The sequence below is a fragment of the Podarcis melisellensis genome (assembly GCF_964234715.1).
Source record: "Podarcis melisellensis genome assembly, chromosome: 12".
NCBI classification, from domain to species: domain Eukaryota; kingdom Metazoa; phylum Chordata; class Lepidosauria; order Squamata; family Lacertidae; genus Podarcis; species Podarcis melisellensis.
Genome location: NC_138544.1, coordinates 50,798,228 through 50,815,255, shown reverse-complemented (window position 1 = coordinate 50,815,255; position 17,028 = coordinate 50,798,228). Strand labels below are relative to the sequence as shown.

The window sequence follows — 17,028 nt, the reverse complement described above, 5'->3', positions numbered from 1 at the left end:
AGAAGGCTCAAAAGTTGTGTTTTTCCAATACAACTTTTTGGTTCCTGACATTCATTCTGATTGTACAGATAAAATATAACAGATAGAATACTGCAGGATGTGTTGCCAGTGTGTGAAAACAGCCAAGATCCAAGGATCCCCAGGCATGCACCTCCAGGTGGTGGAGATGTCAGGTGCAAACTTGGTGCCCAGGCATCTATCTTCACTTGGTCGCAAAAGGCACCTGGCAAATTTCGAACGCTGCATGCGAGAAGCTATCTTCCGCTTCACAACCAATGGAGATACAGTGGTACCTCAGGTTAAGTACTTAATTCGTTCCGGAGGTCCGTACTTAACCTGAAACTGTTCTTAACCTGAAGCACCACTTTAGCTAATGGGGCCTCCTGCTGAAGCACAATTTCTGTTCTCATCCTGAAGCAAAGTTCTTAAACTGAAGTACTATTTCTGGGTTAGTGGAGTCTGTAACCTGAAGCGTATGTAACCTGAAGCATATGTAACCTGAGGTACCACTGTACAGTCATACCTCGGGTTACAGACACTTCAGGTTGCAGTTTTTCAGGTTACAGACCCGCCACAACCTGGAAGTACCGGAACAGGTTACTTCCGGGCTCCGGCAGTTGCGCATGCGCAGAAGTGCTAAATCGTGCTTTGCGCATGCGCAGAAGCACCGAATCGCAACCAGGGAGTGCGCAGATGCGGTGCTGCAGGTTGTGAACCCTGCGGGTTACAAACGTGCCTCCCGCACGGATCTTGTTTACAACCAGAGCGTCCACTGTATAGGAAGAAGACGAACACCTTCTTAAGCACATGGGCTGTTCCTGAATAAGGCTGCTCCTGAATAAGCCGCTGAGTCGCTTTGAGCTTTGCCGGAATAGTTTATTATGCCACCTCAAACAACAGGAGCGTATGATCATGTGCACATAGCAAGGTTATTTTAAGAAGGAATCTCCAGCTCATTGCCGCTGCCCAGCCTCTTCCTTGAGAAGAAAGCAAAATATAACTCTGCTGAGAAATGTGTTTATCAAGGAATAAACTGCAGTTTCAGGGAGATCCCAGGAAAGGAACACATGAGAACATGTGAGCCGAATGGTGCAAAACCCTATGCTTGTCAGAGTCTATTTGGAAAGAAGTCCCAGTGAATTCAATGGGACTTAGTGACAGGTGAGAGTACGTACAGGATTGCAGTCTGAGATTCCCTCCCTCTCACACTAAATTCATGGCACCTGCCCAGATTCACTGCCTGAACTTCCCACTTATTATTAATGTATATATTAAGCTCATTCACAAACTGTCTGGCCTAAATGGATCAGGATTTCAACCGCTGCAAGCCTTTAACTCTTGCTGCAAGAGCAATTATTATATAGGATTACGGTTTACAACAAATCTGGATGTTATTACCGTATTCACCGCTCTAGCATTTGCAAAGCAGGAACGCACCACATGTGTTTTCAATCTTTTCTCCTCTTCCTGCCATTTGTCACCAGAGAAGAGAGTCAATATCTCACACACACACACACACACACACACACACACACAAAGGTGGAGTTTGTACAAATGGTAATAGGGAGTATCTTAACATAACCTTGCTGTGCGCACATGATCATACGCTACTGTTATTTGAGGTGGCATGATAAACTATTCCGGCAAAGCTCAAAAGGACACAGGGGCTTAATCCCACCACAGCACATTCCAGAAATATGGAGGAGTCACAAATGTAACAAGGAAAATGCCCCATTAAAAACTCCAGACAACAGAAGAGTACCAGGCTGAGTTAACAGTACACACATCCTGAAAACAGTGGCACATTCAGGACTTAGTTCCAGTGAAATAGCAGGGTTGATTTTTGCAAGAAACTATGCGCAACTGGTCTATTCCATCTGAGCTATGTAAAATCAGAGCAACTTCTAACCAGATCTTTTATTGGGGGCGGGGGGGGGGGAGAGATCAACTTACTTTTTTTGCAATTCATGGAAGAGAGGCAGAGAGCTCACCTTTATGCAAGTAGCCCGTTTGGATTAGCAGGAGGTTTTGCAAAACTTGAGAACAAAAGTGTGGTGCAGTTGTTATATTGTGTGTTGGACTAGGACTGGAGACACCCAGGTTCAAATTCAGGCATGGACCACACTGAGTAATGTTGGTCCAGCCACTATCTTCCTGCCTAATCAAACTAACAGAGTTGTAGTGAAGATAAAATTGTATGTGTGCACGGATGAGAGAGGTGGTGGTAGAACGAATCATGGACACTATCTTGAGCTCTTTGAAAGAAGAAAGCATATAGATTTTAATAAATAAATTCAACCAGCTCTTACTGAGCTGAAACAGCTCTTAATGATTGCTGCATATATAAACTATACCTTTAAAACATATTCAAATGTCATTTTTACCCGCTCAAAGAATTCTGGGCATTGCTTACCCCTTGTGATTCCCAGCAACCCTTAAAAAACTACAGGGCCCAGAATTCTTTGAAGAGCAAAATGTGCTTTGAATGATGCTCACACTGTTCTGTGCAGCTGACCAAGGACTCAAAACACCAATTTGTTCAGCTAAATGAGCAAACAAAGGCAAGAACAGGCTCCCCCAAACAAAACCCACTTCACAATGAGGATTTTGAAAGCACACACACACACACACACACCAACCAACAGCTGTCTCTTTGCCAATGTGTGAATTGTTGCACAATTCTTAAAGAGGTGGTGTCTGAAGTTAAACAAACTGAAAAATCAATGGATTTGTTTAAATAAATATCATTAAAACCCAAAGGTCCAGCAAGACTTTTGCCTGTTAAGATATCGTGGGTTGTCCAAGGCCTACACATGCATAGATCCTACAAAAATAATATCCCTGAACACTAGACAATGAGGCAAGGTGCTCACTTCCCAAGCCAACCACCTGCCATAGAGCATATATCCGTAAGTCTTTAATGTGTCCCAGGACCCTTTTGTTGTAGATACTGCGACACACTTGCGTAGAACTTATTATCTGCTCTTGGCAAGTTGTGTTGATCAAACTTGTAGGGCTCTTGGACTACAATTCTCCACCAGCCAATCCTGTGAGCACGTCCCATTGAGCTCAATGGGAATCACATCTCAGTAAAGGTATCCGTTTGTACCCCTTGCTACTGCACAATTTTCCCCCCCCATTTGTGTGTGGGGTCTGATTTACACATAACGGGTTTTATAGCCAAAGCATGATTTGCTGAACATCTGAACCCTGCTCAGTAAACTGTGGTTTGTTTTCTAGCAACACACCATGATGTGAAGCCATGGTTTGTTGGGCTTACGAAACGTGTCTTGCATTAACTATGGCCTGGTGTTCTGCCCAAACCCCAAAGCCTTGCTTAACCATGGTTTACTTGGCCAACCCACCTAAGGTACTCTCCTAAGGCAGAGGCACAAGGCAAAAACAGCTATGTGGGGTGTGGGGCAGAAATCAAGCCATGGCTTGCTTGATCATCTGCGAGACTGTTCACTGAAGAAACCGTGGCTCAGTTTTATGTGCAAATGCAGCCAGTGTGTTACAATGTACAGTATATGCTTCTAGCCCTGACCTTTTTAGGATGGAGCAAGATAAGAGTTCTAAATATAACACAGCAATAGAGGAAATTTCCATTAAATGTTTATCTGGAGAGAGTGAGAGGGCATGGAGCTTGCGCGTTGTGGTGCTACACACCTAACAATGTAAAACCGGCAAGAGGGTTTTCCTTTTCACTATCGAAAGGAGAAAGCGAGAGGCGGAGAAAAGGGAGGGGGACTTGTCAAAATCCATCAGAGCAGTGGAAGTAAACAGATTTTCATTTTAAAAAGTGTGGGAGAGAGAGCTCCTCACCACTGAATGAAAGCACTATGCCAGGCATAGGCAAACTCAGCCCTCTAGATGTTTTTGGGACTACAACCCCCATCCCTGACCACTGGTCCTGTTAGCTGGGGATGATGGGAGTTGTAGTCCCAAAACATCTGGATGGCGGAGTCTGCCTATGCCAGCCCTGTGCCTTGGCGATATATCACCATGTGGGGCAGACTGTGATGACAGCTTCACTCAGCGGTATATCGCTGGTGAAACCGCCATTGTACACTGCCCTGGCAACCTGAATCGGCAAGGGGCCAATACAGCTTGTTCCTTCCTCTGCTTCTTTAAACTGCTTGGCTGAGGAGCACGCTGCTGCCCTCACCTCAGCCAAGCAGTTTTACAGAGCCCTCAACCTGCCCCCGCCTGGCAGCTTCCACCTTTTCTTCCTCCTGGTGTAAGGCAGCCAGGCGGTGTAGGGGCTCCTTCATGCTGCTGGTGGGCCGAGCAGCCCCTCGCCGCAAGGCGCAGGTAGGGTGGTTTTGCACCCTGCGCCTTGCGGACTTCGCCCGGGAGGGTGGGCTGCGCCATTCCTCCTGGGGTGACTCCCCACTGGAGGAAAGAGACATCGCACCCGCACGGGCGAAGGCAGGCTAGCAGGCTCTGTGTGCTTGGCTACTGCCGCTTGGTCCATCTTCAGGGAGTGGGGGGCAATTGGGCAAGGTAGCTCACCTGCCCCCCAACACCAGCGAAGACAGAGGGAGCTTGGCCAAGGAGCACCAAGGTCCTTGCTGCTCCAGCCAAGCAGCAGGGGACTTGGGGCTCACTCAGAGGGGGAACGGAGCCTTTCTGCCCCCCACCCCCCGCTGAGCAGCAGGATGGGGCCAGCTGTATTGGCCACAGCCCACAAAAGCGCTGGGGTGATACACCACAACAGCCCTAGAAAGTACAAGAATGTACTCGGCAGTAGCCACATGCAGGGCTTAATCATTAAAAACCCTACACAGCTTAGGACCCAGGTATTTTATGGACCACCTTCTTCCATAACAATCCACGAGGCCTTTCTCTAGGTGCTCATATCATTTGAGGTGCATCAGGTACATTGGAGAAGAGCAGGGGTAGGCAACCTAAGGCCCAGGGGCCGGATCCAGCCCAATCGCCTTCTCAACCCGGCCCCGAACAGTCCAGGAATACCATGTTTTTACATGTGCAGAAGGTGTCCTATTATTTAAAATGCATCTCTGGGTTATTTGTGGGGCATAGGAATTTGTTCATTCCCTCCTAAAAAATATAGTCCAGCCCCCCCCCCCCATGGTCTGAGGGACGGTGGACGGGTCCCACAGCTGAAAAAGGTTGCTGACCCCTTGACAAGAACATATCTGCAGGCCTATGGAAGTCCCACTGGGAGACATCATTACTATCATTTAGGTACCAGGTGAAAACATTTCTGTTTTCCTGGGTTTTTAAGAACTAATGTAAGCATTTTTTAAGCTTATAACATTTTACTTTCACTGAGCATTGGAATGCTGTTGGTGCTTCTGTCTGCATGTCATTTTACTTTACTATATTAATGTTTTGCATTAATATTATCATCATCATCATCATTATTATTAATCTCCAACCATATTTATGGTCTGCACTTAGGCTAATTTCAGTTCTACCTTGCTGCCCCAGCTTCATTTCCCCCCTAGCTGCAGATTTTGACTTTTATATTTTAAAAAAAGAAGTGCAGATGAATTAAACACACCAACGCTGACTTAAGAACTCTGTAGCAAGATCAAAACAAAAGCATTCTGTTTCCAGAAGTGGTCACACACCCCCCTCTGGAAGCTCACTTGCCGGGCATATAGCTGGTGCCCCTCAACCTGGTGTCTGTCCCCAGCATCTGAAAGTCAGGGATACAGTGGTACCTCGGGTTGCAGACGCTTCATGTTACAGACTCCGCTAACCCAGAAATAGTACCTCGGGTTAAGAACAATGCTTCAGGATGAGAACAGAAATCACGCAGCGGCAGGAGCGGGAGGCCCCATTAGCTAAAGTGGTGCTTCAGGTTAAGAACAGTTTCAAGAACGACGGACCTCTGGAATGAATTAAGTTCTTAACCCGAGGTACCACTGTATGTGTATTGTATACATACGTAGTATACGTGCTTTGAGCCGAATCTGCAAGGGTTTTTTAAATTCTCCACAACAGCTCCGGTAGGTCAGAAAAGGTGCAGAACCAGGGCCTAGCAATCCCATGAGCCTTTGCAATTGAAATCCCAAGAGCGCCTGCACAGAGTTTGAGCAAGGAGGTTGTAAGAGAGCAACTGTCTTCGAATTTGGCAAAGCTTGGAGGAGGTTTTGGAGCAGGAGAATCTAGGAAAGACATACACGAGTTTTCTAGAGGTGGTTTCTTTTGCAGGTTTTTGGATAGTTCTTAAAAGATTTTTTGTGGGGTTTTTGGAGGGGTTGGGGGGTTTTTGGGTCATAATTTTCATGAGCTTTTTTTGAGGTTCTTGGGGGGGGAGGTTTATTAGAGTTAGGAATTTTTTTAAAGAGGTGGCACTTAAACGCAAAGCTGACCAACCCATGAAGCAGGGTTTTCCTGGGTTTTCCATAGATTGTGAGGGTGTTTGCAGGTTTTTCCTACAGTTGCTTCAATGATACACAATTTCACCAATGCGCAAGGTGCCTTGGAACATAACCCCCGCGTAAATGGGGGGGGGGGTTTCCGGTACACGGCAGCTACAGCATGAGACTCCTAATCTCAGAGCTGTGGATTCAAGTCCCACATTGGGCAAAATATTCCTGCATTGCAGGGAATTGGACTTGATGACCCTCATCTTCCCTTCCAACTCTACAATCAATTCTGTTATTCTACTTTCAAAAAAAGCTTTTTTTCATTGTAGCTAGTCATTGCTGTTCCATTTCTAGTTTTAATCAATCCTTATTGCGTTAACTTTTAACAAGCTGTTTTGTGAGGTTCAACTGAAAAGTGGTGTTCAATATATGATTAGCATAAATGCAATGCTTAACTTTCATTGATAGACACCCCTTCCATGAATGCTTCATCTTTTCTAAATCCATCTCATTTACATGAGGTGTATAGTATACAGTGGCGTAGCGTGGGTTGTCAGCACCCGGGGCAAGGCAAGTAATTTGTGCCCCCTAACCCGTGGTTTTGCGCCCCTAACCCTAACCCCCAGATGTTGCGCCCGGTGCGGCCGGCCCCCCCTGCACCCCCCACGCTACGCCACTGGGTGTATAGAACATGCTCTAAGACTAAGTTACACCATGACCTTAAGCGTGTTCACTCGCTTAGCAAATGAGCTCAGGATTGCAGCCTTAATGTTATGTGTGCATAAAACATCCTTTCATTGTAAACATTGTGACCAGTCAAGAGTCCTGATATTTAGAGTGGCATAATCTATATCTAACAATAGATTTTTGTTAATAGGATCCTGGACACTAGTTCAGGAGTGTTGTGTTTTTAAAGACCAGCACCATTAACCTTGGTACCGCACTTCATTGTGTTTAATTAGCAAGCTAATGAAGACCGTCTCCTTCCTTCCTTCAACCACAAGAGGATAAATGCAGAGCTCTGGGAAAAAGAGTAGACTTACCTGTTTGGAATTCAATTCATTGCTGTGTAATGAAATATTTATCAAATATATACCCTAAAGTTTTGCAACACTTCAGCAATATGTGCTCTGTACGACATAACTCCTATTTCTACAAACCGTATTATATCATGGGGCTTTATTGGGGGGGAGGTGGAGATGAACACAATGTCTGAACATTTGGGCTGCAGGGAAATTTGCAAACAAAACACAAGGCATGAACATAATGTTTTCATCAACATATCTTCAGATACTAAAAAAAATATATTCAAAGTACACAACAGTGTTTTTGCTGCTGCTTTTTAAAAAGTGACAGACTGTCATGTTTCACTATTTGTAGCAAGTTATTACTAGAAACCATCCCCACACATGCAGCTGAGGTCAGGCTGCTTTTAAATAACCCACTCTTTTCTCACAGTACAAAAAATACCCCATTCACCTAATCTTCCGACAAACTACAGTAGAATCTTGGTGCTGAGTTTTCATCAGTACCAACAGCTTCTGCTTAGTTTTATTAACTGCATCTTCTGGAGGGCTAGAAGGCAGGCCTGTTCCTAATCAAAAACACATATACCATATTTTTTAATTAAAAAAGAGACAGCCGAGGCCATTCATAAAGACAGATGTTCACCCACTCGCCGATTCAACTGACCACACTGGAAAGATTCTCACAATACACACGAAGCCTGTGTTCCCCTTTTTCCCTTTTAAATTACACTTCCTAAAAGTCAATAAAAGCATTTCCCTCGAAGCAAACCGCCAAGTGGTTTTGGACCGAGAGGTCAACGGGACTCACTCCCAGGTAAGTACGTACAGGATTGCAGGCTAAAAGGCAACTTTCAATTTGATCCCACTATTTGATCACACAGTGCAAGTGTGATGTACTGTTCCCGGTTATGTTTTAAACAACAAAGCAGTAGAGCCGCAAGCCTCTTATCTGCAAATAAGCACACAGGACTACAGCTAACAAGGAAAGAAAATAAATACGCACGGAGAGAGAAACAAATTGTCTGAAGATTGCCCCTGTATACAAAACCCTGCTTCCAACCAGCAGAGCGGTGTATGGTTACAAGAAGGGTGAATTTCGTGAGTAGAAACACAAGAACACATCCCTAGCATTGTTGTCCAAAGCTACCCTGTTCCTTCCAGAAATATCTGACTGCACAGAGAGCTCCCATGGAAAAAGGACCACTTGCAACCCCTTCGCACAAGGAGACAAAGATCTATGCAAATGCACAACCCTGTTATAGACAAATGCATTGCTGCTTTGATCACTACCACATATCAGGGGTTGTGGCACCCTCTCTCTCCCCTTTCAGTTTGATTGAAGGAGTGGGGCGGGTGTTTGAGAACCAGGCAGGGGGGAGGGAAATAAGAGCTATCACTGTTTACAATACAGCACACAAAAACGGGGAGAAAGAGAGGAGCCTGTGACAGTGAATATATAATAGGTACCCTGAACAAAGGAACACCATCCAAGGAACAGCCACCGCCGCCGCCGCCACTTTGCTGGCTTTAACCCCTCCCCAGGATTTCAGAGCACATTCCAAAACAAACCCACAAAGGCAGAGGGAATCATTGTCTTTGGGAAAACAAGAGGGAGAAAATGGTTAAATGCAAAATGGGGGAGGGGTAGGGAGACGGTTCTGTTCCAATGCAGGGCTTCTTCGCGCTCTCTCTCTCACTTTGCTTAGATATGATTTAAACACAACCCCAAAGGAGGTTAAGAAAGGCGGTGCCTGAATGAGTCCCCTTCATCTTCAGGCTGCACGCGGTGTGTAAAAAAAACAGAGAGAGATGGGGAACAACAGCTGCACACCCGGTTTAAAACCAGCAGCCTCTGCTGCTGCTGCTATGATCTTTATTATACAATACACCCAAAGCAAGCCAAAAAAATAAATATATGCCTGCTTTTCTCCATGCTTGGTGTAGAGCGTGACAAGTTACTACACAGGAGGAACCTTAAAAAGAGAGCAACGCGGAGGGAGGAGGGGAGCTAGCAAGGGAGGGTGATTGCAGGCAAACAAGTTTGGGGGGGCAAAAGCTACGTATCCCTCCACTCCCCACACACGCGTGATGTGCGAATTAGCCCCCTTTTCCTTGCGCTGGCAAGAATGGGGCGGGCGGAGGAAGCTTGCTAGTGTGGGAAAGTGGGGCTGGAGAGGGGGGCGCGAGCTGCTGCTGCTGCTGCTGCTGCTTTAAAAGATACAAATCAATCCCTCCACGCCATGCTGCTTGCTATGGGGCCGGGCAGTTACGTCAGCGCCTGTTATTATTCCGTGGCCACGAGATTGGTGCGGGTTCTTGTGCGCGCGCTGCGTTTTCGTCGGTGGGGACGGCGATCGGCGTCCACGTTTCTGCACAGAGCCAGGCCCCCCCCCACCCCACCACGAAAAAATAAAAACCAGGGGCGAGATTTTCTCTCCCTCTCTCTCTCCAGACCCCTCCCCCACCTCCTAAAAGCCATCAAAACAAGGAGGAACAACAAAAGCAAGGCGAGGAGCCAGCCATGGCTCCGGCGAGCAGATCTCGAGGAAGGAGAGAAAGGAAAGAAAGGGCGCAACCCCCTCCTCCTTCCCTCGCCACCTCGAAACCCACCACCACCACCATCACCTCCTCCTCCTTCGTCCAGGAGAGGAAAGGCTGGGGATTGGAGGCGGGAAGAGAAAAGCAGATTTACTGCGGATCAATGTGGTGGCAACAATAAGGTTGCATTTCCATAACAAGAGAGAGGGTCTGGCACAAAAGTTGCAGCCCTGGGCTGCGAAACATCCATTGCTCGGGACTACAATACACATTCCCGTCCCCTTATTTAAACCGAGCTCTCTCCACCTCACCTCCCACCCCCACCACCACGGTGGGGGGAGTGTAAAAAAGTAATTAAGAAGCCAGACAACGCTCAGGCTGGCACGAATGTAAATGAAGTTACGCGCACACACACACGCACATGCCCCCAACAAAAGCAAGAGAATTTAAGAAAAGAAAAAGCCAGGAGCCAAGCACAAGGCAATATAAATAAATTCCTTTGGGACAGTCACTTTGAGTGGGGGGGGGGGGAGGCCTGGCCAAGCCTCTCCTCACTTCTCCCTCCGATTGTTTACATTTGTAACTTTCATCGCGGCATGCTAGTAGTAGGCAGGGTTTAAATAATAATAAAAAGCGGCTACCACGCTAAAGCGAAAGTTTAAAGTATCACAAAGGGGGCAAACACGAGAGGGGCGGAACAATCTGTTCCCTCGTCCCCACCCTCTCCAAAATTCAATTAACTTACCTCCTGGTGTTTTACAATTAGTTTAAAAAGGAGGATCACCCCCTTTTTGCAATACACTAACACAATCACAGCAAGACTAATGTGAACCATCTTTGCAAAAAGGCAACCCCCAAAACCTTGACGAATCACAACATTTCACGAAGAGGCAGGTGAGAAAGGGGTTTGGAGATTTAAACGTGGGCAGCCTTTAAAACCTGTTAAAGCACACTATTCAAAGGTGCCTTTAAAAAAGGAAAGTTGCACAGTATGTGTAAAATCTACCCCAAGGGAACTTCCGAAACAAGAGGAGTGGGAAACAGGCTTTCAAGGGATCAAGTTTAAAATCAAAAGGGGGAAAGACCACAAGACCAGAGAGAAATAGTAAAAATCCAAGGCCTGGAGTGTCGTGTGTTTTCACCCCGGGAAAGATCTTTCCCCGGGGTGAAAAAACACACATGGCACTCGAGGCGAAGGGAAAACTCGGCACGTTTTATTCTCCGCCCCAAATGCCTCCTTTTCCAACTGATGTCAACTATTATCTTTGTTTCCAAATGCACGCCTCCAGACACCGAGCATTTCGGCAAGCACCCTTTTAAAAAATGATAATAATAATTATCCACCTTTCTGATCAATATCAAGCTGAGCAAAAGCCCCCTCCTTCGCGACTTGCAATTAAAACACGCGGCGAGAGAAAGGAAGGAGAAAGGCTAGAAAGCAAGAGGGGGGGGACACACCAAAACACTACACGATTGCCACCAAATGCAAAGTTTTGTCGTTCTTTCCCCTTTAAAAAAACCCCAAAACTAACACCATTAACTCTTATGTTTCCCCCACTTCACATGTTTTTAAATTAACGTCTCTAGTGTATTTGTTCCTTTTAACACTATTAATGCTTGCAAGCCTTTTAATTTTTTTTAAGGGGGGCTAGGGACAAAAGCGAAGCGCGAACCCCAAACTTTTTAGTTACTTACGTGTGCAGAAAGTCCCCCACAGGAAGGCGAAAGTTAACCACGAAACCATCATATTCCTTTTTCTCCTCGTGGCTATTGTTTACTCCTCCTCAGCAAGGAGGAGGGAGCGCGTAAAACGAGGGGCGAGGAGAAGAAATGAACGGGATACCGGGGAGAGAAAGACGGGATCTTTTCTTTAAAAATAGATAGATATAAGATATAGGCTTTTTTAAAAAAATAAAAATAGAAAAGGCTCCTTCTTAAGAACGACAATAATTTAAAAAAAACACAACAACACAACGACACCGGAGATTAAATCCTTCACAGTTTCCAACAACGTATCCAAAGTCCGAGAGAGAGAGAGAGATGATTCAAAACGAGAGAAAATCCTCCAGACAGGTGGCTTCTGCTCCTGTCTGGTTGGGGGGCGCAGGGCTACAGGCGACCCCCACCAGGGCCAACCCCGAAATCAAGCTGGCCAAGAGTTTCCTCGCCGGGGCGACGGTGGGGTGGCGGTCGTGGCGCTGCTCGGAGAGCCAGGCGGGCGCGCAAAGCTTCCCTCGGCGACCTCTCCCCAAGAAGCTCTGGCCGGCCTTTTTTTCAGCAGTCCCAGCAGGGGGGCCGAGAAGACATCCAAGGCGGGGGAGGGGGCACGACATGAACAGGAGAGAGAGACCGAGAGAGACCCCTCCTCTCCTCCGCCCAATTGCCCTTCTCTCTTTTTTGTTTTCGCAAGAAGGCGATTCAAGGGAATCTCCCGAGCGCGCGAGAGAGACAAGAGCGCACAGCCCAAGTCCGGCCACCTCTCTCCGAGGGAAAGAGCGAGGAGGCGGCAGAAGAAGAGGCGACGCCGGAGCAAACTTTGCAATGGGGAGCCGCCGAGCGAGAGAGAGACTCCGCTGCCGCGCGAGGAGACGGAGGGAGAGCGCAGGAGCCGGCTGTGGCGGGGCTGTGGTTGTCGGTGGTGCCGAGAGAGCGAGGAGGAGGAGGAGAGCCGCCGCCGCCGCTTCTACGGGCACCGCCGCTTCTGCTAGGGGCGCTGAGGACTGGCGGGTAGCGAGGTCCGCTCTGAGGCATCGCTCGTTGGCTTTGGCGCTCGGGGAAGGGGGCTGGCAGCGCGCGCGCCACAGCCGGAGCAGCAGGAGGAGGAGGAGGTGGGGGGAGAGAGGAGGCTGGCGCTGCAGTTGCCATGTACAGAGGCGCGCTCCCGCCCGCCGGTGCGCGCGCGCGCGCTTATATACATTACCCCTTCCCTCCCTCCCTGCACGCAGAAAACAAAACAAAACCCTGAGTCGATTCCAAAATGGCTTCTGCAATGGGGGGGGGGGGGGGAATCTGAATTGGAGAGGAGATGGTGGGCGGGGGAATGTTTGTGTGCATATATATATTTTAATATATATATATTATGAGAATTTTGAGAGATGGATCTAGGTATACAGTATATGTACACAGACACGCGCGCACACAAGGAGCCAGGGGAAACCCGGATGTTTGATACAAAGAGAGAGAAGGGGAGGGAATCGAGGGGGGGGGCAGAGAGAGGCGGGACCAAGGAAGGGTCTTGGAAGATGCTTAGCCCGATGACTGGGGGAGGGCGGCTGTTTGTCAAGGCGCACCGAGGGGGCAGGGCTCGGGAGGGGAGGCAAGGGAGGAGACCGGCTGTCAGGCAGCGCGCGAAGCTCGAGCAAGCGTGCTTCCCCCTCTCCCGCGCGCGACTCGGGCTTCAGGTAACCGATTCCCACGTTACGAAGAGAAGCAAATGCGGGATTTGCTCCTGCGAGGCCAGAACGACCCTCGGAAGCGAAGGCCGGCGAGGAGCAGCTGACTCGAGTGTCGTGCACACGAGTGCTGGCACGCGTTTGTTGTTGCGCGCACGCTTGGACGTTTGGAATGGTGCGCCTTGTAAGAATTGCTTGGAGTTGACCTAATGAGAGGCCAACCTGGTCTCAAAATGAAAGGTGCGAACCCAAATCCTGAATATTCCCTGGTACCCTCCTGGTGGAGGCCCCTGACAGAATGCTAAATTGAGCGTAAATTGGGTGCAGGCCGGATGATTTAATCTACAGGAGCTTTGGCATTGATAAGGCAGGGTGTGGACTGTATTAATGAACGCAGGGAGCTGAGGGAGAGATATGCCCCGGAGGCTTTTGATAATGCATTCTGGGAAACCTAGAAACGACCATCCTTTGCAATCGTGTATGTTCAAGCATGCAACCCAAGGGCATCTATTTCCTCATCGTTAGCCTTCGCAGGGTATGTGCGAAAAAATACCTATTTTTTTTGTTCAGAAACCAGGTGATTTTTCTTTTGGTAAGCTCTCCTCTTTATCAGAAAGCTCATTTCCACTCCTGCCCTTAAGCTGAAGTTCTGTGCCATTTAGTAACAGGCAAATTACATTTGACCTGGCGAACATATATAATGAAGCTCCGGCTTCAAAAATAAAATAAAACGTTGCCCTGGGAGGAGGGAGTTTCTAGCGGATGGGTACTTCACCCTTCCCTGCCAGACCGTTTTTTTTCCAGCTCCAGATTGTTTATTCCAGCTCCATTTCATCCAAGATGCATGCCTATCCTTAGAAACAGGCATCTGGTGCCCCATAGAAAGAAAATGCAGCTGGATCGATAGGGAAGGAGCAACTTTGCTTAGAAAAACAAAAAAAAGATAAGAGGTGTATAAAAATTATGCATGGTGTGAGGAAATTAGACAGAGATATGTTTTCGGCCCTCTCCAATACAGTGGTACCTCAGGTTACATACGCTTCAGGTTACAGACTCCACTAACCCAGAAATAGTGCTTCAGGTTAAGAACTTTGCTTCACCATGAGAAAAGAAATCGTGCTACGGCGGCGCAGCAGCAGCTGGAGGCCCCATTAGCTAAAGTGCTTCAGGTTAAGAACAGTTTCAGGTTAAGAACGGACCTCCGGAACAAATTAAGTACTTAACCTGAGGTACCACTGTACTACTACAACACTGGGGCAATCCAATGGAGCTTGAATGTCGGCAAGATTTGAGATAGGCAAAAGAAAGGATAGCAAATAGTTAAACTTTGGAATTCTGTCCCGCAAGAGCCAGTGGTGACCACCAAGTCCGATGGCTTTGAAAGAGGATTAGGCAAATGCATGGAAGATAAGGCTATCCATCAGTGGCTACCAGTTATGATAGGTATGCTGTGTCTCCACAGTTTGAGGAAGCCTGCCTCTTGATACCAGTAACTGCAAATTGCAGGAGAGAAAAGTTCTGCAAGCTTGCTGGTTTCCCACAGCGGTCAGTGTGAGGACAGGGTGCTGGAGTAGATGGTCCACTGGCAGGAATCTTCCTACCTTCTTACCTTCCTGAGGCTATTTTCTTGTTTTAAGAAGTTGTGCCTCCTTTAACACAAGCATCTGTGTTAAACATGCAGCTTGCCCCTCTGTACCTCCACTCTTCTCAAGGGCACAAAGTCGGTACCAGCAATTAAATAAAACGAAGCAGGGAACAGAAAACGTCCAGTTGAATTTAGAACGATTCCATGTTTGCCTGCTTCGCAATGGCTCTTGAAGGATGCCCAGCTCAGATTAAAAAGTCTGAAGGCTCTTCCAGGAAGCATCTAGGTCAGGGTGGTCCAACGCACAGCCTGAGGGACGCATGTGGCCCTCAAGCCCTTTTTGTGGACCTAAGCAACATTTGACACACACACTCCCTGCAGCCCTCACTCTGCCTTCCTGAAGCCAAGTAAGCAAAGCTTGGGGAAGGAGGTGTGAGGGCTCTGAAAAGGTCCTAGAGCAGTGGTCAGCAAGGTTTATCTTGCCTGGGGCAGATCGGTCCCACAGAGATCCCTCTGTGGCCCAGATCTCATGACCACATGCGCCCACAATTCCCAGTGTCTGTGCATGTGCATATGTGATTTCCGGCGCTGTGGAAGCAAGTCCCCACGCCGTGCAGCACCGGTTTAGCACAGCGCATGAGTGGGCAGCTCAGCTCAGGGGCGGCTTGTGGGCCAGCCAAACGGGTTGCTTCCGGCCCATGGGCCTTAGGTTGCTGACCCCTGTCCTAGAGTCCTCCTGCCTCCTTCTCAAAGCCTAGTTAGCATTTTCCCAGTTTTGGGAGTGAGGTGGGAGAGCTGCAGGACGCTCTCTTAGCTGGCTTTGGGAAGGCGGGGGGGGGGGGGGGGAATCAGATTTTGGCCTCGCTCCCTCCCCCTCACGACAAGACAGTGGGTTCTCTGTTGAAGGACTCTTGCAGCCCACTTGGCACAAGAAGTTTGGCTGCCCTGGTCTAGGTTCAGGGTCTGATGCCTGTTCGGGAAGAAAAGAGGTCCACAGTTGTGGAACAGCCATTGAAGGCGTCTTTCTGAAAGCAGAGAGCACTTGGTGGATTTTAATGCAGTGGTGCTGGTGTAAAGGGGTGTGGGCTGGCTAAGTGAGGCAAACACCTCAGCACCTGATGCTGAATGTCAGAAAAGGGCAGCAAATTGTTTAATTTATCATGGTTGTACATTTCTTGCCTCAGAGAGGGAGGGGTGTTTGGGAGATTCTCACATGTTTGGACTTGAGTATTATATACCTTGAACATAGGCTGCTGCCTACGTCAAGGCACACCCATTTGACCTTTTCTTGAGCGTTCATCCTTGAGCATTCATTCTTGCTGAAAAGCTTACGTGGAGGTTAGATTATATCTGGTTTTCATGAAGCATTTATTCCGATTTGTTTGTGCGGAATCTCGGTCCTGCTTTCTTCCAGCTTGTAGGTTGTTTACACCTCTTACAATTAATCCATTTATCCACCTTTTGGCACATTTACCTATCACTTTCCTAACTACAAAAAGTCTCATTATTGCCATATTTGCGCGGATCTAATGTGAATTGAATCTAATGCACACCTTTGCTTTCAAAACCTTGAAAACAAAAGGGTATTTGCTGATGCCATCAAATCTAATGCACACCCTAATTTTCACGATGTAATTTGGCAAAAAAAAAAGGTGTGCACATTACATTCAAGTGAATACGGTAAGTCTGATTATTATTTTTAAACGGCTATGCTCACAGTGTTTCTCAAACTTGGGTCTCCAGCTGTCGTTGGACTACAACTCCCATCGTGCCTAGCTAGCAGGACCAGTGGTAAGGGATGATGGGAGTTGTAGTCCAACGTCAGCTGGAGTCCGAAGTTTGAGAAACATTGTAAGGTAACAGAGCACTGTTATCCATTTTAATGTCAGAAACCTTAATTTGCTGAATCCCTTGAACCCTTTCTGCAAAATAGGGACAATCTGGAGGCATCCCTCAACACACTGCCTGGCAGTGTAGCTCTCCAGAGGTTCTCTGCGAACCATGCCTGTGGATGCTGGGCATTCAACCTGGCACTGAAAATTTCCCAAAGGTATGGTACAAAGGCCCATGAGACCACTACTTCTTTGCCAAAGCTAAGCAGGCCTGGGTCTGGTTGGTGCCTATTTGGGAGAATCTCTTGG

At 47.7% G+C, this 17,028-nt stretch overlaps 2 protein-coding genes across 3 annotated transcripts in view; both read right to left on the bottom strand.

The window, feature by feature from the left end:
• Positions 1–12,281, bottom strand: part of ACVR2B (activin A receptor type 2B) — a 143,012-nt gene extending 130,731 nt beyond the window's left edge. For both annotated transcript variants that reach the window (XR_014161735.1, XM_081882508.1), the window contains exon 1: positions 11,606–12,281. Coding sequence is in view for 1 of the 2 variants with exons in the window: in XM_081882508.1 (XP_081738634.1) it covers positions 11,606–11,657 (52 nt within the window). In the remaining variant the exon portion in view is untranslated. The remainder of the gene's footprint in view (positions 1–11,605) is intronic.
• The window catches only part of EXOG (exo/endonuclease G), a 222,356-nt gene that overhangs the window by 156,228 nt on the left and 49,100 nt on the right, over positions 1–17,028 (bottom strand). The gene's annotated exons all lie outside the window — the stretch shown is intronic.